Raw genomic sequence first — 27068 nt, 5'->3', positions numbered from 1 at the left:
CCACAGTCACACATACTCGAAGATGAAATAGTACAATTGCATAGTTTAAAAAACAACAACTCTAAAACACGTTCAAAACCATGTTTGTTTTGATCTTCCTTCGTAGAGGATGGAGGCCCACCACGCGTGACGTCAGCAGCGGCAGTAATAGAGCTTCCACCTACTGTTCTAGTCTCCCGGTTCATTACTGCCATATCGCGGAGGATAGAATACCATCCAGGGTTGGCGCAGTCAAACCGAGTCCCTGCATCAGTCATGGCGGCGCCGTTAGCCCACTTCGACGAAGACTGGCAGGATTTCAATGAATTCAAGGCGGCCTCCGGGTCGCCGAACCGACTGGACCAGCTGAACTCGAATATGGCTGATACGGGACTGGTGGATGATTTCTCAGACCTCGACAGCTTCTCGGGGGATATATGCAGCTTCACATCAATGGAGGACCTTGTCCACGACTTCGATGAGAAGCTGACAGTTTGCTTTCGAAATTACAACACCAAGACTGAAAACATAGCCCCTATTAAACCTATCACGGAAGATCATTTCCTCAAAGACGACGAGTGAGTGTGAATTTTGTAGCTACTACTTTATCAGTTAAGCATTTATAGTTTGTCTACAATCTCAAACTAGTTAGTTAGCATATCATTGCTAATGTGAACCTGCTACTAGTTAGCCATTTTACAAACGGGTTGTTGGTGTTAGCTAGCTAGCCAATGTTATTTGGAATGCATGTAAACCCGTAAAGATAACTTACAACATCAGGACTTCAAGAGAAGAGCCTTCAAGATAAGCTTAAGTGTTTTGTTGTTTGTTAGCAGGTAACGTTAGTTAAAATACATTAGCTGAGCTGTGTTTTCAAAGTAGTTAGCTAGCAGCTAGCTACCCAATTTAAGTTTGTAAATAACTTGATAGTTAGAAGTTTCACATGCACAAGTACAGTGACATTCCTTTCTTGCAAACTCAAAACTCAACAATACCATCATTAATAACAATGTAATACTAGAAAAAAAAAAAACGAGAAATATGAAGAATGCAATAAGTAAGTAAGTAAGCATACTAACGTTATATACATAACGTAAACTCGTACATCGCCTTGGTCCGTACAATTGCCCTTATTTTAGCGCCCCAAAAACGTAATACTTCCAGATCAACTGTAATGTCAATACCATTGTAAAGCACAATTTCCCCCCTTTCCAACAGAATCAATTACATGACCTAAACACTGCCCGTTTCTGCATAATTCAAGCAAGCAATGAGCCTGTCTGGTCTTTTTAAAAATGGCGGGTGGGGAAGCGAAACTAATGCGTGATAGTGAGAAGGAGAGATGTCATGTGGGAAAATTGCTTTTTTTCACTCAATCTGTCCAACTTATCGCCTCTAAAATGTAAATAAAACACTATAAAGAGTTTATATAATGTGTGATTACATACCTATTTGAAGGTTTGTGTCGAATTTTGAATCGGGTTTTTATGGCGGTGCTAAAGTGATCTCAAAGTAAACATTCTTTGAGAATGATGATCGCATGCAATAATGATGCAAAAAATGACTAGGTATCCCCCCTTACCCCCGTCACTGTCCATTTCTTGTTTTTAAAGGATGAGAGAAGTGCTACACCTGGTGGAGAGAGATTGTAAGACAGAAATAGTTGCTTTATGCGTGCTGCACGTTACGACATAACACGTCACGATGTAACGGAGGGTCAGTTTTCTCAACTTTTCTCCAATACTATAGAGCCATTACCATGTTGATCAACGCTTGAATAGAAACCTAGTTCACACCCCAGATTTTGAAGTCAACACAGTCGCTACAGTCCCATTTGTTTTCTTTGTAGCCTCGTTTGAATGTAGCGGTTGCGCACATTTGTACGGAATGGGGTGAGTTTACGTTACTCAGTTCCAATACCACATTTACAATGTCAGCGATACTGGAGTGTTGAAGGTGGATATGTTATAGGTATAAGGTGACTGGAAAACAGAATATAAGAAACAGAGTAGCAGCACCTTCTATGTGAGTGGGTGGGTGTGCGTGTGTGTGTGTAGACTAATGTGCATATTATGTGTTAGTGTGTAAGGCCCTGGTGAGTGCGCATAGAGACAGTGCAAAATTAAAATGTCAATAAAGATGGAACGTTAACTCCAATAGTTTGTGTAGCTATTTAGCAGTCTTGTTGATTGGGGGTGAAAGCTGTTCAAGAGCCATACCGCCTGATATAGATGTCCTGGATTAGAGGTTGACCGATTATGATTTTTCAACCATACCGATTATTGGAGGGCCAAAAAAAGCCTATACCGAATAATTGGCAGATTTTATTACTAGTATTATTATTATTTTTAAATGATATGTATATATGTGTATGTATGTATGTATGTATGTATGTATGTATATATGTATGTATGTATGTATGTGTAATAATGACAATTACAACAATACTGAATGAATACATTTATTTTAACATAATACATCAAATCTATCTCAAATAAATAATGAAACATGCTCAATTTGGTTTAAATAATGCAAAAGCACAGTGTTGGAGAAGAAAGTAAAAGTGCAATATGTGCCTTGTAAAAAAAGCTAACGTTTAAGTTCCTTGCTCAGAAAATAGGAAAGCTGGTGGTTCAGTATTCCCAGTTCTTCAATATTCACAGTTAAGAGGTTTTAGGTTGTAGTTTATTATAGGAATTATGACGCGTCAACTATTTCTCTCTATACCATTTGTATTTCATAGACCTTTGACTATTGGATGTTCTAGTAGGCACTTTAGTATTGCCAGCCTAATCTCAGGAGTTGATAGGCTTGAAGTCATTAACAGTGCTGTGCCTCATGAATTGCTAAGGGCTGCTGGCAAATGCAGTAAATTTTGAATGAATGCTTACGAGCATGCTGCTGCCTACCACCGCTCAGTCAGACTGCTCTATCAAATCATAGACTTAATTATAATATAATAAACACAGAAATACCAGCCTTTGGTCATTTAATATGGTCAAATCCGGAAACTATCATTTCAAAAACAAAACATTTATTCTTTCAGTGAAATACGGAACCCTTCCGTATTTTATCGAACTGGTGGCAAACCCTAAGTCTAAATATTGCTGTTACATTGCACAACCTTCAATGTTATGTCATAATTACGTAAAATTCTGGCAAATTGTTCGCAACGAGCCAGGTGGCCCAAACTGTTGCATTATACCCTGACTGCGTGCAATGAACGCAAGAGATGTGACACAATTTCCCAAGTTAATTTTGCCTGCTAACATGAATTTCTTTTTACTAAATTTGCAGGGTTAAAAATATATACTTCTGTGTATTGATTTTAAGAAAGGCATTGATGTTTATCGTTAGGTACATTCGTGCAACAATTGTGCTACTGTTAAATCATCACCTGTTTGACGAAGTAGGCTGTGATTCGATGATAAATTAACAGGCACCGCATTGATTATATGCAACGCAGGACAAGCTAGTTAACTACACATGGTTTATGATATTGCTAGGTTAACTAGTGATTATGTGAAGATTGATTGTTTTTTATAAGATAAGTTTAATGCTTGCTAGCAACTTACCTTGGCTCCTTGCTGCACTCGCGTAACAGGTGGTCAGCCTGCCACACAGTTCCTCGTGGAATGCAATGTAATTGGCCATAATCGGCATCCAAAAATGCCGATTACCGATTGTTATGAAAACTTGAAGTTGGCCGATTTAATCGGTCAACCTTTATCCTGGATTGCAGGGAGCTCAGCCCCAGTGATCTACTGGGCTGTCCGCGCCTTGCGATCGAGGGCGGTACTATTACCATACCAGGCAGTGATGCAGCCAGAAAAGATGCTTTGAGGGCCCATGGCTAACTTTTTCAACCTCCTGAAGGGGAAGAGGCCCTTTCACGGCTTCTTCACAACTGTGCGTGTGTGTTTGTACCATTTTCAGTCTTTAGTGATTTGGACACAGAAGAACTTGAAGCTCTCGACCTGCTCCACTGCAGTCCCGTGGGCGTGCTCGCCCCCTTGTTTCCTGTAGTCCACGATCAGGTCCTTGGTCTTACTGACGTTGAAGGAGAGGTTGTTGCTCTGGCACCACACTGTCAGGTCACTGACCTCCTCCCTGTAGGCTGACTCGTTGTCGCCAGTCATCAAGCCTACCACCGTTGTCGTCAGCAAACTTGATGATGGTGTTTTGAGTCATGTGTGGCCACGCAGTCGTGGGTGAACAGAGAGTACAGGAAGGGACTAAGCACAAACCCCTGTGGGGCCCAGGTGTTGAGGGTCAGCGTGGCGGAGGTGATGTTGCCTACCCTCACCACCTGGGGTCGGCTAGTCAGGAAGTCCAGTTGCAGAGGGAGGTGTTCAGACCCAGAGTCCTAAGCTTGGTGACGAGCTTGGAGGGGATGGTGGTGTTGAACGCTGAGCTGTAGTCAATGAACAGCATTCTCACATAGCTATTCCTCTTATCTAGGTGGGTGAGGGCAATGTGGAGAACAATTGAGATTGTGTCATTTATGGATCTGTTGGGGCAGTATGCAAATTGGGGTGGGCCTAGGGTGGCTGGGATGGTGAAGTTAAGGTGTGCCATAAACAGCCTCTCAAAGCATAACCGGCCTCTCATGATTACAGAAGTGAGTGCTACAGAGCGGTAGTTATTGTGGTATGAAACCTTCAAGTTCTTAGGGACAGGAATGATGGTGGTCAATGAGACAAGGAGAGGTTGAAAATTACTGTGATATTTGCATTGCATGATTTTGTAAACATTCTCTCCTTTCACATTAGTGACTTAAAAATATTAGCTAGGCTACCATTTTCTCATGCATTAGCTATGCACAGCAATTCAATTTCCCAATTCTAGCACTGTAGCTAGTTATTGTATTGATTACTGACTTTGATCTGGATTATAGACTCATCTGAGTCTGTCTAAATTGACAGAACAGATAAGGAGTCTGGGTTGTCCATTGACTCACTGTTGATGATCCAGATCATTTATTTACTGTGACATTTAAACAAATTCACACACACACACAGGGTTTCATACACAGAGATAAATCTTTGTAATTGTTTTTGAAAGGGCACGCTTCAGCTTAGTCTGATTTAATCTGGCAGTAATACACAATTAATGGGTATATACAGCCTGAAACGAATCCCTGCAAAATCATGTAAATGTACCTTACAAGCCAGAATTTTGAATAAAAAGACATTTAAACTACTGGTTAAGACAAAATATCTCCAGGAAAGTATTGTTTACCCTACTGTTTAGATCGATGGTGTGTATATGGTGTTTCAACCTGGTCTCAGAGCATTTCTTATTATTCTGTATGTAAATCTGAGACACTCCATTTAGTACCGGTATGTGGATGTCCATCATCCATTTCGTATAATATGTTACGAATGACAATTCTTATGTTACGAATTTGCAAAACCTACAATCTGTTACAAATGTGCAAAACTTGTATTTTACAAATTACAATTTGTTACTAATGTTAGTTAGGTGGCTAAGTGGGTAATGCTAACGTTAGCTAAATGGCTAACGTTAGGGGAAGGGTTAGCTAAAAGGGTTATAGTTAGGGTAACATGCTAAAGAAAATGCTAAAGTGGTCCGTGATGATATTTGGAAAAACGCAACTGTTGGTTTGCTAGAAATTAGTGTTATACGTCCACCCATCCACCTCGACCAATCGCCCTCCTTTCCTTTTTGCCTTAAGTGTGTTATGTAACCAAACATAACATGTACTAATTTATGTGTCCCGGATTTACATGTACTATGTTACGTCGAGCCTATACCAAGCTTGATGGTTCGCAGCAAGATAAAATTTGTTTTATATTGGATATTTGGTGTTCTCTAGTTAATTAATAGCTATTGAACCAAGCATGCCATCACAATGAACATTTAATATTCTGAATCCAAATAAAATACTTTTTTTTCATTGTCATGGTATGCTTGGTTCAATAGCCTTTGAAGAGACAGAACTGAATATCCAATAAAGAACTAACATTAACATATACAGTGCCTTCAGAAATTATTCATACCCCTTGACCATAGATTACACATTTTGTTACAACAGCCTGAATTCAAAATGGATTAAAAATACAATTTTACCAATCTACACACAATACCCCATAATAACAAAATGAAACCATGTTTTTAGAAATTGTAGCAAGTTTATTGAAAATGAAATATGTAATTTACATAAGTATTCACACCCCTGAGTTGGTACTTTGTAGAAGCACCTTTGGCAGCATGTAACGGGTGACGCTCTCCTCATCCTCGGAAGAGGTGAGGAGAGAAGGATCTTCAGACCAAAACGCAGGCTCAGGGAAATAAGCCATCTTTATTATAAATTACGATGGCACACGAAACGAAACAAAACACTTTCCAAACTACAAAATAAGAAAACGACGTTGACGCAACCTGAACATAAACTTACATAACTAAACATAAACTTACGTACAGGAAAACAGACGACAACGAAACGAAACAAACAAACGCTACAGTCCCATGTGGTACGAACAGACATACGGACACAGGAGACAATCACCCACAAACAAACAGTGAGAATGCCCTACCTAAATATGACTCTTAATTAGAGGCAAACGCAAACCACCTGCCTCTAATCAAGAGCCATACCAGGCAAACCGAAACCAACATAGAAACAGATAACATAGAATGCCCACCCAACCTCACGTCCTGACCAACTAACACACAAAAACTAACATAAATAGGTCAGGAACGTGACAGTACCCCCCCCCACAAGGTGCGAACTCCGGACGCACCAGCACAAAGTCTAGGGGAGGGTCTGGGTGGGCATCTAACCACGGTGGTGGCTCAGGCTCCGGGCGCGGTTCCCACCCCACCATAATCCATCCTAGCCCCCTCCCTTCAAGAATGTCCACCCTCTTACTTCCCCCACAAAATCCTCCTAATAACATATCTAATAATGACAATACCGGGACAGAGAGATAAACCAAGACAGAGGGATAGATAAGACTATAGAGGTAGATAAAGATAGAGAGGGAGATCAGGATAGAGGGGCAACTCCGGACTGAAAGGCAGCTCCGGACAGAGAGACAGCTCTGGACTGATGGGCAGTTCTGGGTATCTAGCCTTTTCAGGCTGAAGGGCAGCTCATGGCTGACTGACGGCTCTCGACGCTCATGGCAGGCTGACGGCTCTCGACGCTCATGGCAGGCTGACGGCTCTCGACGCTCATGGCAGGCTGACGGCTCTCGACGCTCATGGCAGGCTGACGGCTCTCGACGCTCATGGCAGGCTGACGGCTCTCGACGCTCATGGCAGGCTGACGGCTCTCGACGCTCATGGCAGGCTGACGGCTCTCGACGCTCATGGCGCTCTGACGGCTCTGGCTGCTCATGGCGCTCTGACGGCTCTGGCTGCTCATGGCGCTCTGACGGCTCTGGCGGCTCTGGCAGATCCTGTCTGGTTTGCGGCTCTGGCAGATCCTGTCTGGTTTGCGGCTCTGGCAGATCCTGTCTGGTTGGCGGCTCTGGCAGATCCTGTCTGGTTGGCGGCTCTGGCAGATCCTGTCTGGTTGGCGGCTCTGGCGGATCCTGTCTGGTTGGCGGCTCTGGCGGATCCTGTCTGGCTGACGGCTCTGGCGGCTCCTGTCTGGCTGACGGCTCTGGCGGCTCCTGTCTGGCAGACGGGCGGCTTTGCAGGCTCATGGCAGACGGGCGGCTTTGCAGGCTCATGGCAGACGGGCGGCTTTGCAGGCTCCTGGCAGACGGATGGCTCAGATGGCGCTGGGGAGACGGATGGCTCAGATGGCGCTGGGGAGACGGATGGCTCAGATGGCGCTGGGGAGACGGATGGCTCAGATGGCGCTGGGGAGACGGATGGCTCAGATGGCGCTGGGGAGACGGATGGCTCTGGCCGGATACGGTACACTGTAGACCTGGTGCGTGGTGCCGGAACTGGAGGCACCGTGCTAATGACAAGCACCTTCCTACTAGTGCGGGGAGCAGGGACAGGGCACACTGTATTCTCAAAGCCTACTCTATCCCTGATGCGTGGTACCGGCACTGGTGACGCCGGGCTGAGGACAAGCACATCAGGATTAGTAGGGGGAGAAGATACAGTGGGTTCAGGGCTCTGGAGACGCACTGGTAGCTTAGTGCGTGGGGCCGGAACTGGAGGCACCGGGCTAGATACACGCACTACAGGGAGAGTGCGTGGAGGAGGAACAGGGCTCAGGATACGCACTGGTAGCCTAGTGCGTAGTGTATACACTGTAGGTACTAGGCTGGGGCGGGGAGGTGGTGCCGGAAATACCGGACCGTGGAGGCGTACTGGCACTCTTGAGCATTGAGCTTGCCCAACCTTACCTGGTTGAATGCTCCCGGTTGCCCGACCAGTGCGGGGAGGTGGAATAACCCGCACCGGCCTATGTAGGCGAACCGGAGAAACCATGCGTAAGGCCGGTGCCATGTATGCCGGCCCGAGGAGACGCACTGGAGACCAGACGCGTTGAGCCGGCCTCATGACACCTGGCTCAATACTCAATAATCTAGCCCTACCAGTGCGGGGAGGTGGAATAACCCGCACTGGGCTATGCACTCGTACAGGAGACACCGTGCGCTCTACTGCGTAACACGGCGCCTGCCCGTACTCCCGCTCTCCACGGTAAGCCTGGGAAGTGGGCGCAGGTCTCCTACCTGCCCTTGGCCCACTATCTCCTAGCCCCCCCCCAAGAAATTTTTGGGAATTACTTACGGGCTTTTCGGGCTTCCGTGCCAGACGCGTTCCCTCATAGCTCCGGTTCCTCTCCCCGGTAGCCTCTGCTCTCCTCAGTGCCTCCACCTGTTCCCATGGCTTTTCGGGCTTCCAGCCACGTCTCCTTGCTGCCTCCTCAAACCACCGTTCCTGGGCTTTAGCTGCCTCCCTCTCTTCCTGAGAACGGCGATTTTCTCCTGCCTTAGCCCAGGGACCTTCTCCATTCATTATCTGTTCCCATGTCCAGAAATCCTTTCTCTCCTGTCCCTTACTCCGTTTAGTTTCCCTTTGCTGCTTGGTCTTAGCTTGGTGGGTGATTCTGTAACGGGTGACGCTCTCCTCATCCTCGGAAGAGGTGAGGAGAGAAGGATCTTCAGACCAAAACGCAGGCTCAGGGAAATAAGCCATCTTTATTATAAATTACGATGGCACACGAAACGAAACAAAACACTTTCCAAACTACAAAATAAGAAAACGACGTTGACGCAACCTGAACATAAACTTACATAACTAAACATAAACTTACGTACAGGAAAACAGACGACATCGAAACGAAACAAACAAACGCTACAGTCCCATGTGGTACGAACAGACATACGGACACAGGAGACAATCACCCACAAACAAACAGTGAGAATGCCCTACCTAAATATGACTCTTAATTAGAGGCAAACGCAAACCACCTGCCTCTAATCAAGAGCCATACCAGGCAAACCGAAACCAACATAGAAACAGATAACATAGAATGCCCACCCAACCTCACGTCCTGACCAACTAACACACAAAAACTAACATAAATAGGTCAGGAACGTGACACAGCAATTACAGCTAAAATTCTTTCTGGGTAAATCTCTAAAAGCTTTTCACACCTGGATTGCGCAACATTTACCCATTTTATTATTTTCATAATTCTTCAAGCTCTTTCAAATTGGTTGTTGATCATTGCTTGTCAACCATTTTCAAGTGTTGCCATAGATTTTCAAGTAGATTGAAGTCAATGCTGTAAATTGGCCATTTGGGAACATTTACTGTTTTCTTGCTAAGCAACTCCAGTGTAGTTTTGGCCTTGTGTTTTAGGTTATTGTCCTGCTGAAAGGTGAATTAATCTCCCAGTTTCTAATGGAAAGCAGACTGAACCAGGTTTTACTCTAGCATTTTGCCTGTACTTAGCTCTATTCCATAAATTTTTTTATCCTGAAAAACTCCCCAGTCCTTAACGATTACAAGCATACGCATAGCATGATGCAGCCACCACTGTGCTTGAAAATATGGAGAGTGGTACTCTGTATTGTGTTGTATTGGATTTGCCTCAAACATAACACTTTGTATTAAGGGCAAAGGTAATTGCTTTGCCACATTTTTGTTGCATTACTTTAGTGCCTTGTTGCAAACAGAATGCATGTTTTGGAATATTCTTTTTCTGTACAGACTTCCTTTTCACTCTGTCAATTAGGTTAGTATTGTGGAGTAACTACAATGATCTTGATCCATCCTCAGTTTTCTCATATCACAGCCATTAACCAGTTAATTGTAATCAAAAATATAATCTATGTAATCCCCCAAATAATGATTTATTATGAGAGGGCCATAAACAATACCTAGTAATGCTGCATACTCAGGATGGTTAAAATCATCTCACCTTTCTGGTACAAAATAGTTATAAATGGCTGAGGTGTACTGACTTGAGGACACAAGCTCAAGTACACAGTACAAATGTGATACAAATAAGAAAATGACATTTTATATAATGTATTTCCTATTCAACAAAACTGTATCGATAAGGCTTGAAATTACTTATGCTTTCTAAATATAGTATATTCAAATTATAAACACGACTAACTATATAAGATTTCACCTTCCTTATATCTGTAAAATACATAAATGTGTATTTTTTTCTGGTCTCGCTTGATCAAAACGTCTGCTGCCATCGCTGTGAACGTCTCACAGAGCTCTATCTTGGCTTCCTGAACTTGTTAGGAACTCTCCTTTCATCTCATATTAATCTTGTCCGTCTATGACAGCGTTTTTTCAAATTTAAAATCTATTAATTATTTTTAGATGAATTGCTATGAATCGACCTCAATGTGCTACCGTGATGAAACCACTCTCCTGCTGTGCTACGATGTCAGTGACTGTAATGTAGGGTTCCGCCAGGAGTTGGGCAGTCAGAAGAGCGAATGAAACGGTAGGAGGGACATCCCAGCTTCAAGTGGTAAACAATACTTTCCTGTGGATATTTTCCCTCACATTTCGGGCAGCTGAAGAACAAACCGCACAAACAACTTAAAAAATAAAAAGTGTTGCTTAATCGCTCAGCACAAACACACACACATACACACACAAAGATTGTGTCAGTTGAAATTGACAGTCTTCTATGTTGCTTCAGTTGCTCTTGAGTCACATCCAAATAATCTTTGGGAAACACTGCACTCTTTTACAGTAATATGAGCTCCCATATGTAAGCCTTAACTGAACAATCCCTGTTATCTTAGAATGGGGTTATTTTTTGTAATAGTAACATATGTTATAACAAGGGTAGCTAGGCTATCCATATCCTTTTGACTCATCAACAGCATGATCTGACTTCAGCATAGTCAGTGTCACCTTCCTAAAATGGCCTCCTAGGCTGTCACACTCAATAAAGATACAGCGGTGACATTGTCAGCTCCGTTTTGGTAAAAAATATTAATTTCCATGAAAGAAGAGTTAAATTCACACAGACACGTACACACACAGACACGCACACGTACACACACAAAGAGCTCATATACACACAGCGACTAGGGTGACGAGGATGTGTTGGTGAGGGAAACAGAGGATGGTGAGAGGAAGGTGGAGGGGGTAGTTTGGATAGAAGCCTTAGCAGGGCTGAAAGAGCAGTGCACTGAGGGCAGCGGAGTCCTTTCATGAGTGACTGCCCTTTTTGGAGGACGTGCCTTGCCTACTAACAAGCTCTACTGTAGCTGGCTAATGACCTACCTCCAAGCAGAGACACACAGCGAGGATGACAAGGAGACAGGAAGGAGTGTGTGTGTTCATATATCGATGTGCTTTAGGGAAAAGTTTCATGATCAACTTTCCTTGGTGTAGGACTACCCATGGAGATACACAAAGAGCCACTGGCCACATAGAGGCTTTTGTGTGCTTGTTCTTATTTATGCAGGGCTTGCATGTGTGCGTGCGTGTTGTTGACGGCCTACAAATATAGTAATGCCTGAATCACAGGGTGACAGCCGCAGGGCCAAAGCATTTCCTGCCAGCATTTCCCCATTTAGAGAACCTATCCTTGAACTGTGTGTTGTTGATGATAATGCTGCTTTGTTAGTAAGAGGGTTGGAGAGACTAGGGTTATATGAAGAACACGTGTGTGACAAACTCTCTGATTCAAAACCTTTCTGACACATGGGTTCACAGTGCCCATCCTCGCATCGCTCGCAGCAGTCCTGGTCAGACACACACTCATCCTCACATTACACATGTTCACTCCCATTGTGTAGCGGGATCTAATTACAAAATGTATTCTGTATTTCCTGTAGTATAGCACAAAGCAAAGCCCTTTTGAGAGAGAACTTGGACAATACATTTGGCATAAAAAAATTACTAGGCTATTAAAAGGCTAGATTCCTGCTCTCTTATCAGGCAGAGTCGAGCTGCGTCACGGACAGAGACGTGTGTGTGTGTGTGGGTGGTGAGGAAAGAAGATGATACACTACTGCCAGCTAATGCTGTGTCACTGGGGAAATGTTTCATGTGCAGTGTAACATTTTCTGTCTTCCTCGTTTTTCTCTTCATTCCTCTCACCATTTCTCTTCCATGTTCTTTCTCTCGTTCTCCCCCTCAGGGTGTGGAATGCTCTGACAGATAACTATGGCAACGTGATGCCAGTGGACTGGAAGACATCTCACATTCGCTCCCTGCATCTCCCCACACTCAACCTCTGCAAGCAGGGGGTAAGACACACATACAGGCTAACGCCCACACCCATAGGCAAACACTTACACACATGGTCTGCACCTCCCCACTCTCTGTACACATTCCCCCGCTCAGCACACCTGTTCGTTAGCTCAGCCAAGCTGACTCTCATCTCCCTTTTTGCTCTCTCCCTCCCTATCTCTCTATTTGTCCCTCTTCTCGCCCTCTTCTCTCTCTCTGATGGACAGAAGCTGGACAACATGCCTCTGGACCTGTCTGATGATGAGGAGCTGAGGGAACAGATGGACATGCACTCCATTATTGTGTCCTGCATCAACGATGAGCCGCTCTTCACTGCTGAACAGGTACACGCACACAGTTGACAGACAACACACACATACACACTCGCTCTCTTTCTATCACGTCTCAAATTCACCACACTCTACTACTTACAAAGCCACACTCTTAACACAAGCTATGCGTGTGTGTGTGTGTTGCAGGTGATTGAGGAGATTGAGGAGATGATGCAGGAGTCTCCAGACCCAGAGGATGATGAGAGCCCGTCCCAGTCAGACCTGTCCATGCTCTCCCAAGACCTCAGCAACCTCAAACGCTCCAGCTCCAACACCAGCTATGAGGACCGTGAGTTACTCCTAACTCTCATCGAATCACTAACAGCTCAAGTATAAACAGCTCCCTGCAGCTGTATTACACAACCCCATCCCATACATATATACTGAGTATACCAAACTTTAAGTTCCAAATGGGATGCTGGCCCATTTTGACTCCAATGCTTCCCACAGTTGTCAAGTTGGCTGGATGTCTTTTGGGTGGTGGGCCGTTCTTGATACACACAGGAAACTGTTGAGCACGAAAAACCCAGCAGCGTTGCAGTTCTTGACACAAACCGGTGTGACTGGCACCTGCTACCATATCCGTTCAAAGGCACTTAAGTCTTTTGTCTTGTCCATTCACCCTCTGAATGGCACACATACACAATCCATGTGTCAAGGCTTAAACATCCTTCTTTAACCTGTCTCCTCCCATTAATTTACACTGATTGAAGTGGATTTAACAGGTGACATCAATAAGGGATCATAGCTTCTCCTGGATTCACCTGGTCAGTCTGTCAGGGAAAGAGCAGGTGTTCTTAATGTTTTGTATATTTAGTGTATATACAACTGGACTGCAGATACAGGCTCACAGTAGCATTGTTACATAATAGACACTAGATACAACTGGACAGCAATTACTGCATACTTGTTATGTAACTTTAAATGCAAAACATATCAAGATGTAATGCAAACGTTTGGGACTGACCATGTAAGTATGTGCTAGTATGTGATGTGTTATCCTGCCATGTGTTAATGGAATTTGTCAAGCCCTATATAAGTATGTATTAGGATGTGGTGTGTTATCCTGCCATGTGTTAATTGGGTTTGTCAAGCCCTATAATAGTATGCGTTAGTATGTTTATGTTCTAATCCCTACCTCCTCCCAGGCTTGCGTCGTCTTTCGGTCTCAGAGCTGAGCGAGGCCTTGGAGGAGGTGGAGACTGCCATCAGGCGCTACAGTGAGGAGCTGATCCAGGCCCTGGCCCTGAGGGACGAGCTGGACTTTGAGAAGGAGGTGAAGAACAGCTTCATCTCGCTGCTCATCGATGTGCAGAGTCGGCAGAAGGAGCACCGCGAGCTGCTCCGCAAGAAGAAGAAGATCAGGCCCACAGGCAGCGCTCAGAGGGCAGACAGGACACATGTCCCTGGGACGGTGAGCGAGATGGGCACTGATAGACACAGATTCGTACCCATAGTATTGTATGAATTGAAATGCATATAATACACGTTGTGATGCACATACGTGCATAGATACAGTGGGGTCTGAAATTATTGACACCCTTAATTAAGATGAGCAGTACTGACTGTATAAAATAAATAATGCAAGTACTGAGCTATATTGTATGCCCAAATCATTTCCCAATGTATTATTTTATACTAATACAATTGCTCAGAGAAGTAGATTTTGTTTAACAAGTCATAATTTTTTTACTCAAATGTAGTGGTCAAAATGATTGACCCCCCCAAAGACTAAATAAAGTAGTCACAAGTTTAGTATTTGGTCCCATATTTCTATCACACAATGACTACATCAATATTTGTAGTTTTTTTGTGCCCAATATATTTGTATTTTATTTTACCTTTATTTAACCAAGTCAGTTAACCTTTCTAGCCCACATCATTCCGCTGAAAAGGCAGCGTGTGAAATTAAAAAATATATTTTTTGAAATATTTAACTTTCACACATTAACAAGTCCAACACAGCAAATGAAAGATAAACATCTTGTTAATCTTCCCATGGTGTCCTATTTCAAAAATGATTTACAGTGAAAGCACAACATATGATTATGTTAGGTCAGAGCCAAGTCACAAACACACACAGCCATTTTTTCAGCCAACAATAGGAGTTAGAAAAAGCAGAAATATAGTTAAAATGAATCACTAACCTTCGATTATCTTCATCAGATGACAGTCATAGGACATCATGTTATACATGTATTGTGTGTTTTGTTCGATAATGTGCATATATATATTAAAACAAATCTCAGTTTACATTGGAGCGTTACGTGCAGTAATGTTTTGATTCCAAAACATCCGGTGATTTTGCAGAAATACTCATAATAAACATTGATAAGATGCAAGTGTTATTCACAAAATTAAAGATAAACTTATCCTCTATGCAACCGCTGTGTCAGATTTCAAAATAAACTTTAAGAGCAAAAGAATAATCTGAGAACGGCGCTCAGAGCACAATCCAGCCAAAGAAATAGTCGCCATTTTGGCGTCAACAGAAGCTACAAAAACACTATAAATATGCACTTACCTTCGAATAACTTCATCAGAAGGCACTCCCAGGATTCCCAGTTTGACAATAAATGACTGAAAAGTTCCATAAAGCCCATCATTTAGCCACTTGTTGTTAGCATGTTCAGCCCACGAATCCATTTTCATGACGCACGAGCAATCCCTCCAGACAAAAACTCAGAAAGTTCCGTTACAGGTCGTAGAAACAAATCAAATGATGTATGCAATCCATATTTAGGATGTGTTTAACATTAATCATCAATAAGGATCCAACCGGAGAATTTCATTGTCTGAAGAAAGAGCATTGGAACGAGAGCACTCTCTCTCGCTCACGTGCAAAATGAGACAGATTTCTGAAGACCATTCAGTAAAATAGCTCCTATGAGCCCCTCCTTTAAAGTAGAATCATATAACCAAAATCTAAAGACGGTGACATCTAGTGGAAGCCCTAGGAAGTGTTTGCTTATCCATAACTATATGGGGTATCATTTGGCACTGTTTTGAAAATCGAGTTCTCACTTCCTGTTTGGAAGTCTTCTCAGGTTTTTGTCTGTCAAATGAGTTCTGTTCTACTTACAGACATAATTCAAACAGTTTTAGAAACTTCAGAGTGTTTTCTATACAATAGTAATATGCATGTATTACCTTCTGGGGCAGAGTAGGAGGAAATTCCGTTTGGGTACGCAATTTGTTCAAAGTGGGAACACTGCCCCCTGTCCATAACAATTAAGAACAAATTCTTATTTTCAATGACGGCCTAGGAACAGTGGGTTAACTGCCTTGTTCAGGGGCAGAACGACAGATTGTTACCTTGTCAGCTCGGGGATTCGATCTTGCAAACTTTCGGTTACTAGTCCAACGCTCTAACCACTAGGCTACCTGCCGCCCCTAAATTAATGGTAAATAATGTATTGTGTCATTTTGGAGTCAATTGTATTGTAAATAAGAATAGTATATGTTTCTAAACACTTCTACATTAATGTAGATGCTACAATGATTATGCATAATCCTGAATGAATCGTGAATGATAATGATATCTTAGCATGTCTATTTACCATTCATTTCTATTGGGCACAAAATAATCCGTTTTTTTTTTTTTTTACCCAAAACAAACTGCAAATGCATCCATCAAGTATGTAGTCACAAGCTTGATGTAGTCATTGTTTGCTAGGAATATGGAACCAAATACTAAACCTTTGACTACTTTATAAGAATTTCTGGGTGGTCAATCATTTTGACCCCTACCTTTTTCAGGAAAAATATTGACTTGCTAAACAAAATCTCTTTCTCTGGGCAATTGTATTAGTATAAAATAACATAATTTCCCAAATTTTTTGAGCATACAATATAGTTCAGTACTTGAATTATTTATTTTATATGGCCATTAATGCACATCTTTATCAAGGGTGTCAATCATTTTGTACCCCACTGTTAGTGTATTGTGCACACGCCTTCATTCATACAGGCACACACCAAGGGAAGATGCATGCACTGGAAACAGAAGAAATTAATGAGAGACATGCATGGAAGTGGAAAACAACACCCTGCAGTAGTCCTGTACTAACTTCTGCACTCACCCTGCAGACCCTGCTGGGTCTCTCTTTTTGTCTCTCTCCTTCTGCTTTATTCTACAGTCTGCTACTATTTACTAATTACATTGTAATTATTGGGCTTTGTTATATGCCATTTTGACATGTCTTTGTAAATACCAGCTGAAAACAGGACAGTAAAATAAAGCACCCTGTAGGTCTGAATTCACCTTGCCATTGTTTTTGTCCAATCTGAACTGTTGGACATCCATGTGGATAATTTGTCCTTTTCGGAACCAGAAACGATGGCGGGTTGAATCCAGTTCTATACCCCTCTTCTTATTCTCCTGTTCTCTAGAGCTCTCATGTCTTTTTGGAGGGTTTCTCATTCTTTCTCTGGTAGTTTTATCTCTCTTGCATTCTCTCCCTCCTCTCCCTTCCTCTAGCTCTTCACTATGGAAGGGCTGTCCACTGTCATTCAGAACGGCCTCCGTCAAACTTTCGGCATCACAGGAGGGGACAAACAGGTGCCCCTCTCTCTCTAGCTATCCTCATCTTTTTAAAAAAAATTCTTGACAGTTCTTTTCTCTACAGCTTTTGACGCTGCTGTGTTCTCCACATGTCCTCTTTATTTTACCATCTTTCATTTTCAGTTTAACTCAAGCCCTCCTTTCTGCTCTCTCATCCTGTGGCTCATTCTCTCTGTCCATCAAACACAAATTAAGCAGCTCTCCTTCTCAGCTTTCATATCCTTCTCTTTTTATGACTTGTTTTTTTTCTTCCCTTTTCCAGTCTTGTTGACTGAGCATTTAGCCTTGAGATTGGCTGTAACTGGATGCTGAATCATCCAGTAGTGTGCACTCCTTATTTCCTGCAAACAAGCATCCTCCTATTACTAATGCCCAGTTGTCTCCCACTAAGCTAAAACCAACCAATGTTAACCCAATCGCTCACCTACAGCCACACGCCAACCAATCACAACTTACTTTCACTCATTATTGGCTCAGTCGATCAATGACTCTCTCACTCTCAAATAATCCGTTTCTTGACTTCAACAATTCATACAAATGGTGATGGCAAGGTTTAGGATTGTGACAGTCATGGAATTTTGGATGACTATAAATGGCCAGCGAAATGACGAGGTCTCTTTTAACCTGTCTAGCCCCCACCCCCACTGAAAAGGCAGAGCCGCGAAATTCAATTTTTTTTTATTTTTTTTTTATATTTAACTTTCACACATTAAAGTCCAATACAGCTAATGAAAGACACAGATCTTGTGAATCCAGCCAACATGTCCGATTTTTAAAATGTTTTACAGGGAAGACACAATATGTAAAGATGTATTAGCTAAACACATTAGCATAAGCCACCATCTTTTCTTTGTCCACCAACACCAGTAGCTATCACCAATTCGGCTAAACTAAGAAATTGATAGCCACTAACCAAGAAAAAACCTCCTCAGATGACAGTCTGATAACATATTTATGGTATAGGATAGGTTTTGTTAGAAAAATTTGCAAAATTCAGGTAGATGTCATAGTTTACAATTGCACCCACCGTCACAAATGGACTAGAATAATTACAATGAGCAACGTGTTTACCTAACTACTAATCATCAAACATTTCGTAAAAATACACAGCATACACTAATCGAAAGACACAGATCCTGTGAATACAGACAATATTTCAGATTTTTTAAGTGTCTTACAGCGAAAACACAATAAATCGTTATATTAGCATAGCACGTGTGCAAACATTACCCCAGCATTGATTCTAGCCAAAGAGAGCGATAACGTAAACATCGCCAAAATATATTAATTTTTTCACTAACCTTCTCAGATTTCTTCAGATGACACTCCTGTAACATCACATTACAACATACATATACAGTTTGTTCGAAAATGTGCATATTTAGCCACCAAAATCATGGTTAGACAATGAGAAAAGTAGCCCAGCTGGTCAGAAAATGTCGTGCGCCATATTAGACAGTGATCTAGTCGTATACATAAATACTCATAAACGTGACTAAAAAATATAGGGTGGACAGCGATTGATAGACAATTTAATTCTTAATACAATCGCGGAATTACATTTTTTAAATTATCCTTACTTTTCAATACAGTTTGCGTCCTAAGCCACTAACATTTTTCGACAGAAACACGATTTATCATAATAAATTGTTCCTACTTTGAGCTGTTCTTCCATCAGAATCTTGGTCAAAGAATCCTTTCTTGGGTCTAATCGTCTTTTGGTCGAAAGCTGTCCTCTTGCCATGCAGAAATGCACATTGCGTTCGGCATGAACTGGAACGGTGCCCAGAGATTCACAGTGGCTCAGAAATAAATGTCCCAAAATCGCACTAAACGGATATAAATTGCTATAAAACGCTTTAAATTAACTACCTTATGATGTTTTTAACTCCTATAACGAGTAAAAATATGACCGGAGAAATATAACTGGCTACACTAATGCTTGGAAAAACAGTAGGTCGGTATCCTCCGCGCGCATGACGCACCTAGAAAAGAGTTCCTACCTACAGGATTTTTTCATTTATAGTGGCAATCGATACCATTCAAAGCGTCATCACGTAAATGCATCCAGGGGAAGACGTAAGCAGTGTCCGTATACTCATAGGAATAACAGTGGCCTTAAAACTGACTCCAGAACAGGGGCCAAAATGTGTGAAATCTGACTCCATGTCAGGGAAATTGCTGTAGAATGAGTTCTGTTCCACTTAGAGACAAAATTTCAATGGCTATAGAAACTATAGACTGTTTTCTATCCAATAATAATAATAATATGCATATTGTACGATCAAGAAGTTTGTAGGAAGCCGTTTCAAAAATTACACGATTTCCATAAATAGTGACAACAGCACCCCCTAGCCTTAACAGGTTAATAACCGTTTGAATATCACATTTTCTCCCCTCCTTTGCGCCTGATTGCATGTGCTGCCATATAAATAGAATGAATAGAACGGGCCTCCGCATTCATGTCAATGATGGCATAATGGGTGGACTGGCGGCCATTGCAAGTGTACCTATAGGAGCAAAGCAGGAAGTAAAAGCAGGAAGTGTACCCATCAATATGTGCTGTCATTTTTTGATTCAACTCAACTGACATTACTTGAGCACTTCATTAAAAGGGGAACAATGGCAAATTTAGGGAATTTGTCTAACTGACTAAACTTCTCTGAATTAGTGTTGGACTATCTCAAAGTGCCCCTCCCCTGAGGAATACAGCAAATCTACTGACAGAAATTACATACACTGAACAGAGATATAAATGTAAAGTGCTGACATGAAAGATCCCAGAAATGTTCCGCACGCAGTAAAAAAATTAATAAAAAATTACTTAAGTGATAATACCACAGAAGCCGGTGTTTGGATATATTGGCACGTGTGTTGTTAGGTCCGAGACAAGTGTGGAGGATGAATCAGAATTAGTTGGGTAACATAGATAAATAAGATGTTTTATTTACATTATGCTTATGTGAGATACTTGTCATTAGAATGTATCCTTTTGGACTATAGTGTTGGCAGTTGCACTTTTCCCTCAGCTAGGGCTCAGTCATTTGGGGCCCAGAGAGGGGAGAGGTCAGGCTTGTCTTTTACATGTCCCTGGTGCTATGCAGAATATCAGAAAGGGAAGAGGACAGGATGGAACATTGTCTTCATATGTGAATGTATCTGTTAAACCATGTGAAGGGATGGCGTGATTAAGTGGGTACCAAATACTTGTCTCTACAATGTCTGTGCGCAAGTCACTCTCCCCAGTGAGCTTGTCCAGGAGTGGGGTCAAGAGGGGTTTACTTGAGATGGGAGTATCTAGAGTTGACAATTGAGTTATGCCTTGGATGAGGTAATGTTTTTGTACCAGGAACGAGATTAGAACCTCGCCTTAGAGACCAAACTGAACGATAATTTATAGCGAATGCTATCTGGCTATGGGATACTCCTCTCTCAAGTAAAAGTCTTTCTTTGTGAACTGTTCCTAAGATCTATGGTTCGTCATGTAAGTTGAGAGGGGTGTATCTTGGCTATGAAAGATCTTTGTATTCTACTGTAGGGACTCTCTCAGAATTCATTATAGACACTGAATTGATCTGAGAGTCAAAGGGCTATTGTAAAGCTCATATTATTAAAGATGACCTTTAACTCTGTATAACTCTTTTGTAACTCTTTTGTAACTCTCCTCATTTGGTAATACAGGAAATTGCCACTACACAAGTCGGGGGCCTGAAACCGTGCCAATATATCCCCGAAACACCGGCTTCGAGGGTGTTATCACCTTTATACATCGTATTACCAACATATTAAAATAATGATTTGACATATTTTCATTAACTTTATTTTGATGAATTTATTCATACCATTTCATCTTTCCACAAGATATAGTCCCGACACAGATCTAGGGTTGCTACAGAAGCCGGCTGATCGTTCGTTCTATCGGTTCGGTTTCCAGAGACGCGACCCAGTCGTTCACTCTTTTTGTTCTGTATATATGGACCCGCACGACCCAGTCGTTGCTTCTAAATGTTATCCCTTGCTTGAGCAAACTACGGGTAACTTACAGTCATGTCATAAAGTGCAGCCAGAATAACAGCAATGTAGCTGCATTTGTTTAAGCTGTTTTCCAGTGACATTTATTTGGATACATCCAGAACAATGAGCTAATGAGGTGTGAGTTCGCCTGGTATAGAAAATGTGCTCTCTCATCAGGAAACTGTTGTTCAGAGGAGCTAGCCAACAACACAGCTAACACAGTCACTTCAAACTGAAGCTGGAAAGACTGCAAACTAGCTGCATTTCGTTTCGTTTGACCTTTTTTCAATTTACATTTCTTTATATACAGTGGGGAGAACAAGTATTTGATACACTGCCGATTTTGCAGGTTTTCCTACTTACAAAGCATGTAGAGGTCTGTAATTTTATCATAGGTACACTTCAACCAAATTCATTACTCAAAAATCATACAATGTGATTTTCTGGATTTTTGTTTTAGATTCTGTCTCTCAGTTGAAGTGTACCTATGATAAAAATGACAGACCTCTACATGCTTTGTAAGTAGGAAAACCTGCAAAATCGGCAGTGTATCATACTTGTTCTCCCCACTGTATATCCATACAAATTATGCCAGCTGATTCATGATTCCGACTGGCTGAGAAAAGCTGCCTGTCTGTCTTGTTCCTGCAAGTTCATTACTATATTGAGTAATTGAAACTGAAACAGCGCATCCCGAATGGCTGGAGGCAGCAAACAATGTACCAGGCCAGCTGTGATTTTACAACTTGAGAGCAATATTTGTTGGACTACCAAGAAAAATATTGGTGAATTATAAAATTCATGCATTGATATGCATCCATCAATTCTGACAACATTGCCTTACTGTCATAGAAGTCAAATCTAACCTATTTTTAAAACCTCTAAAGTTGGTTTTGTATCGTAAACTGGGAATAGTATATTTTTTATGGATGTTATGGTTGTCTGCAAAGTAGTTAAAATGCTGTTTGTTCCAATTGAAAGTTAAGATTCACCCATTTTGAATGTTATATCGTATTTGTGCATCACTGAGTGACGTTCTATCGATTCCCGGGTCATTTCATGTTTTTATGTGTATATTTGTCGTTCAAGCAGGCAGAACTACAGACGAGTTTTGCATCATATACAAAATTCTTAACTTTCTCTTTAATCATGGTGCAGTTTTTCTTTTTCTCTGTTCAACCTTTTTTTTTTTATCCCCCTCCATCCTTCGCCTTCCCTCTCTCTCTCCTGTGTCTTGTTCTCTCTCCTCTCATTCTGTGGTTGTGACGTGTGTTTCTCGCTCTCAGTATCTTACCACAGTTATCCCCTATGAGAAGAACTCTGGCTCCCCCTCTGTGGAAGACCTTCAGATCCTCACCAAGAGTGAGTACTGACATGTTCCTGTTTATTACAACGTTGTATTATTTATTTTACAAACCACACTTTGTTCACTTTTTAAATCACCCTAGGCCAACTGATGAAAGATGGAATGTGAAGACCAAAATGTCCTATTATGACCATGATAGTAACTCATCCCAAATCTGTTTTTTTTTTTTTTTTTTTGCTCTTCCCTCCATGCAGTTCTGCATGCCATGCGGGAGGACAGTGAGAAGGTACCCAGCCTCCTAACAGACTACATTCTCAAAGGTACTCCCTCCCTACCAGTTACAAAACTTTTACTCCCGTTCAAAACACCACACATTACAACACAAGGTGTACATTCTCAAAGGTACTCAATTACTTTGAGGAAACATTGCTCCCATTCAAAACAGCGCTGTTGTCTAGATTGACAGTCTCACTATGACCTAGTGCCTGAGAAAGAAACACGCACACACACGCAATGTGTGGAGAGCCCACTCTCACACACCTCCGAGACAGCCCCCTTCACTGGCTCTGTGCTGTAGTGTACCTGTGCTGTGATTGTGATTATGGTGTACACTTACTTTACTAACCCTCTATCTTACACACACTCCCTCCTACTCACACACACACTCTTGCTCACCCCCCCATCTGTTCTTAATTGCTCTCCTCCATGTGGTAGATCATTTTGACAGCTGTTTTTGGGTGTTCTTCTTGTCCCTACAGTGCTGTGTCCCACATAGACCCAGTGGAGGAGCCACCTGTTCTACAACACTCTGAACACTCAAGGCATAAGCACTTTTTTTTTTTTTTTTTTTTAGGAACTCAACTTACTGTCCCTGACCTCCAGGGGGCCCTCATTGATTTTGTTAGTCACTCTCACTCAGATATCAATAACATGGCATAAGTCATGGTAAAATGTGTTGAATTGTAGGAAATTATTCACCCCATGGTAAAATGGGTAGAAATGCAATAATGTCTCTCTGTCCCATGGCAAAAGTAGAATTTCATGAATTTTTCTTAGAAAATTGCTAAATGTTCTCTCGGCCCCATGGCAAAATGTGTAGAACTGCAGGAAATTATCTTTAAAACATGCATTTTTCTGACTGTCGTTAAGAGGGGTCCCATGAAACAAATTTGCCGTTCTTAGAGCCCCCAAAAGGCTAAAGCTGGCCCTGCGCTCAGGAGCTGCAGAGTTCTTGAACATACCAATGGAAGGAAAGTCTCACCCAGCCCCCTAATAAGGTGGACTCTTCCTGATGGAGTATTTATTTTCTCCACGACAACTTTTCCCGCAAACTTTTGAGATTCACATTTTAATGCCTGTTTTACCTTATAATTTTCTCACCTTTTACGTGTAATCTTAAATGTTTTTTAATGTTGTAATGCTATAATCTCACAATAGTTTTAATGTCTTCTCTGCATGTTAGCAGTATTACTCTCCATTGTCTAAAGTGACTTGCTGTTCTCATCTTCTATCCTCCGTTTGCACTGATGTGAAGGAACTGGAGATGGAAAACAAATTCCTCTACATTCACCTGCCTGCCTTTTCACACCAGTAAAGATTAGGGTGAGGAGACAAGGAGAAGAAGTCACTTGACAATTGGGATGCAGCTTTTCTCTGTTAAACTGGCCAATGCCCTCTGTGTGTGTATATATATGAGGGATGGGGAAATAAGGCTTCTTGAACCAGTCTAACTAGGGCAGGATCAGTCCAATGTGAGCTCGCCACTTTATCAGAGAGCTATTGGTTCAGAGCAATTAATGATTGACAGACCATGGGATTAGTGGGGTTCAGAAGCCTTGTTTTCACCATCTCTTAGGTTTTATGTTTCATAAACCCCCTGAAAGGTTGTGTACATCTTTGCATGCTGCTACATAGGATTAGGGAGCTACATCGGTCAAATGTTATAAAGCATTGTTTGTATACTACAATGTGAAATTGCACAGATGGAGGAAAAAAATGTTTAAGTGATAACTTCTTGAAAAAGGGAAAAATAATGACAGAAGTTAGTAAGAAGGTAACAAAGAACAAACTTGTACAGCTTTTTATTTTTCTGTAGTTTTAGAGAGATGAGGGACTTTTTACTGCCAGCAGTGTGTGGCCACTTATTATGACATTGCCATTGTTATGTAAACACTAGCCTTCAACCTCTGAGCCCTCCTAGGGATGTCACATGACATCCACCTCTATACTTGCCTCATACCTCCTCTATAACCTACAGTAAGTTAAGGGTTACAGCAATAATATTAGAATGTAAAATAATGGTTAAATTGCTGTGAGTTGATCCTGCCATGTTGTGTTTTTAGAACTAATAACTCTTTGATATTCCTTAAAGGTTGGGGATCTAGTGATGACATGTTATCTTGTCTTGTCTAGTGGACGTAGCAACAGTAGTAGATCACCAAATCATTGCATGTACTTATGTAGACAATTTAAAGGATGTAGGGAGGTTTCTGTACGAAAGCACGAGAGATTCTTCAAACATATTTCAAAAACCCATTGTCTACATCCACAACCACTAACCTTCAGCACTGTCTATAATATCACCTCTGTACAATCCTGTCAAATCATCAGCAGTAATTAAGCTCAGTGCACAATAATTACAATAACACACAAACCCATCAGGTCTGGTCTATCACTACTCTCAGGTACACCCAGAGCATCGGTTCTACAGCAGCCAGCCTGTCCACAGAAGTACAGCATTATGGATCGTGTTAGGAAGAAGAGTAGATGATGTTACGCCATGCTTGGGGATAATGTTGAAGCAAGCCCATCATCCTATAGCTTGAGTAGCCATGTAGTAGTTTTTGTCTGTCCTAGGCCTGAGTAGTAACATCAGTGAAAAGGCTTCAGACAAGTATAGGCTAGGACCTAGCTAAGTGGTCGTTGTAGCATCAGCTTGTAATAGCTCTGTACCAAGGCAGCCTGATACCTATAGACAGCAACTAGATATCCCAGGTGGGCCGCTGTAAGTCAATGGTAGTGCCAGTCCTCACTAGTAGAAGTCCGGTGTAGTTGGCGGGAATCACCGAGTTTAACGGAAGCTCTCTTTTTCCCTGTATCAAAGTGTATGTTATGAAGAGATATTGGGTTTTAGTTGAGGGTCTCAGAAGGCATCTTTCTTTAGTAAAGGAAGCCAGTAGACATCTATGTACTGTACAGAATCATATGTAACTATCTTTCAACTGTAGCAAGCTTCAGAAGCATTCAGAACCCCAAGCATGTGCTGCATGCACTTTATCTACTTTTACTTCAAGTAAATAAAATGAATGATAAATATTAAGGTCACACTAAAGGGATCCTTAGCATTGAACCACATTGTAATAAGAAAGTTAAGCTGAAATGAAATGTATACTAGCTTGGGTGGGGTTTGGACTCCTTGAAAAGAGTTGAGTTGAGAACCAGTATTATTCTGGTTGTCTTGGAGCGGCATGGGGTTGTCACAGAGATCAGAGAAGGTTATTGACTCAGGCTCAGCATGGTCCCTCTATTTTAGCAGACATATCAGCGTATATCCACGCTTTATCTAGAGATTTATATTTATATAGACGCAAGCAACAAATAAGGCTGCCTTTGTAAATGCCAGAACTTTTGTAAAATAGAATCTACTCATTTATTTTTAATGCAATATACTTCTTCCCCCATTTTGGGTTTTTATGTTTACTTGTCTTGTCATGAGGTACTAAAGTACATTAATTTATTCAGTAAATGTTTGTTTTGTAACCATATCGACTGTAGTGGTACAAACGTTTTGTGCCAGAATTAAATTGGAACTCATTTCAAATAAAATAATGTTTACTTTGGTGTCATGCTATTGGTTTGTAAGTGCATCCATGATCAATAATTGGTATTAAATCACCTTTTTACTCTACTTGAAGTTACTATCAAAATACATTGGTCCACACTTTTAATAGATGCAATCTGTAAACAGAAAATGTGCAGAAACCTATCAAAAGGCATTCTTGCATACAGAGCAACAGCAAGTCAATGTTCAAATATATTTGATATAAAAAATAAAAAGGCATATTCTTCTCTTTCTATGTTAGGTCAGTGTAGCTATAAGAACAAATCTGAATACAAATGGAATGCCGAAATGTTATTCTCTCTATCAGCCCTTTACCTCCTCGGGAGTCTTCTCCTATTTCATGGAAGCACTCATGCATCTGTCCCAGAATTATGT

General features: G+C 41.6%; 1 protein-coding gene across 2 annotated transcripts; it reads left to right on the top strand.

The window, feature by feature from the left end:
- The first annotated feature begins 143 nt into the window (after positions 1-143).
- LOC129825200 (fasciculation and elongation protein zeta-2-like) lies at positions 144-26702 on the top strand. 2 transcript variants are annotated; one of them, XM_055885102.1, is made up of 9 exons: positions 144-557; positions 12545-12653; positions 12864-12980; positions 13116-13257; positions 14117-14382; positions 17449-17529; positions 22833-22908; positions 23107-23172; positions 23611-26702. In XM_055885102.1, the coding sequence occupies exons 1-9, from the start codon at positions 256-258 to the stop codon at positions 23625-23627; spliced, it is 1176 nt and encodes a 391-aa protein (XP_055741077.1). In that variant the 5' UTR covers positions 144-255; the 3' UTR covers positions 23628-26702. The 2 variants fall into 2 exon arrangements, with proteins under 2 accessions (XP_055741077.1, XP_055741076.1); XM_055885101.1 differs by lacking the exon at positions 17449-17529 and having other exon boundaries at positions 156-557.
- The last annotated feature ends 366 nt before the right edge of the window (positions 26703-27068 follow it).

Source organism: Salvelinus fontinalis, chromosome 27 (genome assembly GCF_029448725.1).
Source record: "Salvelinus fontinalis isolate EN_2023a chromosome 27, ASM2944872v1, whole genome shotgun sequence".
Taxonomy (NCBI): domain Eukaryota; kingdom Metazoa; phylum Chordata; class Actinopteri; order Salmoniformes; family Salmonidae; genus Salvelinus; species Salvelinus fontinalis.
This window is presented reverse-complemented; position numbering and strand designations above follow the sequence as displayed.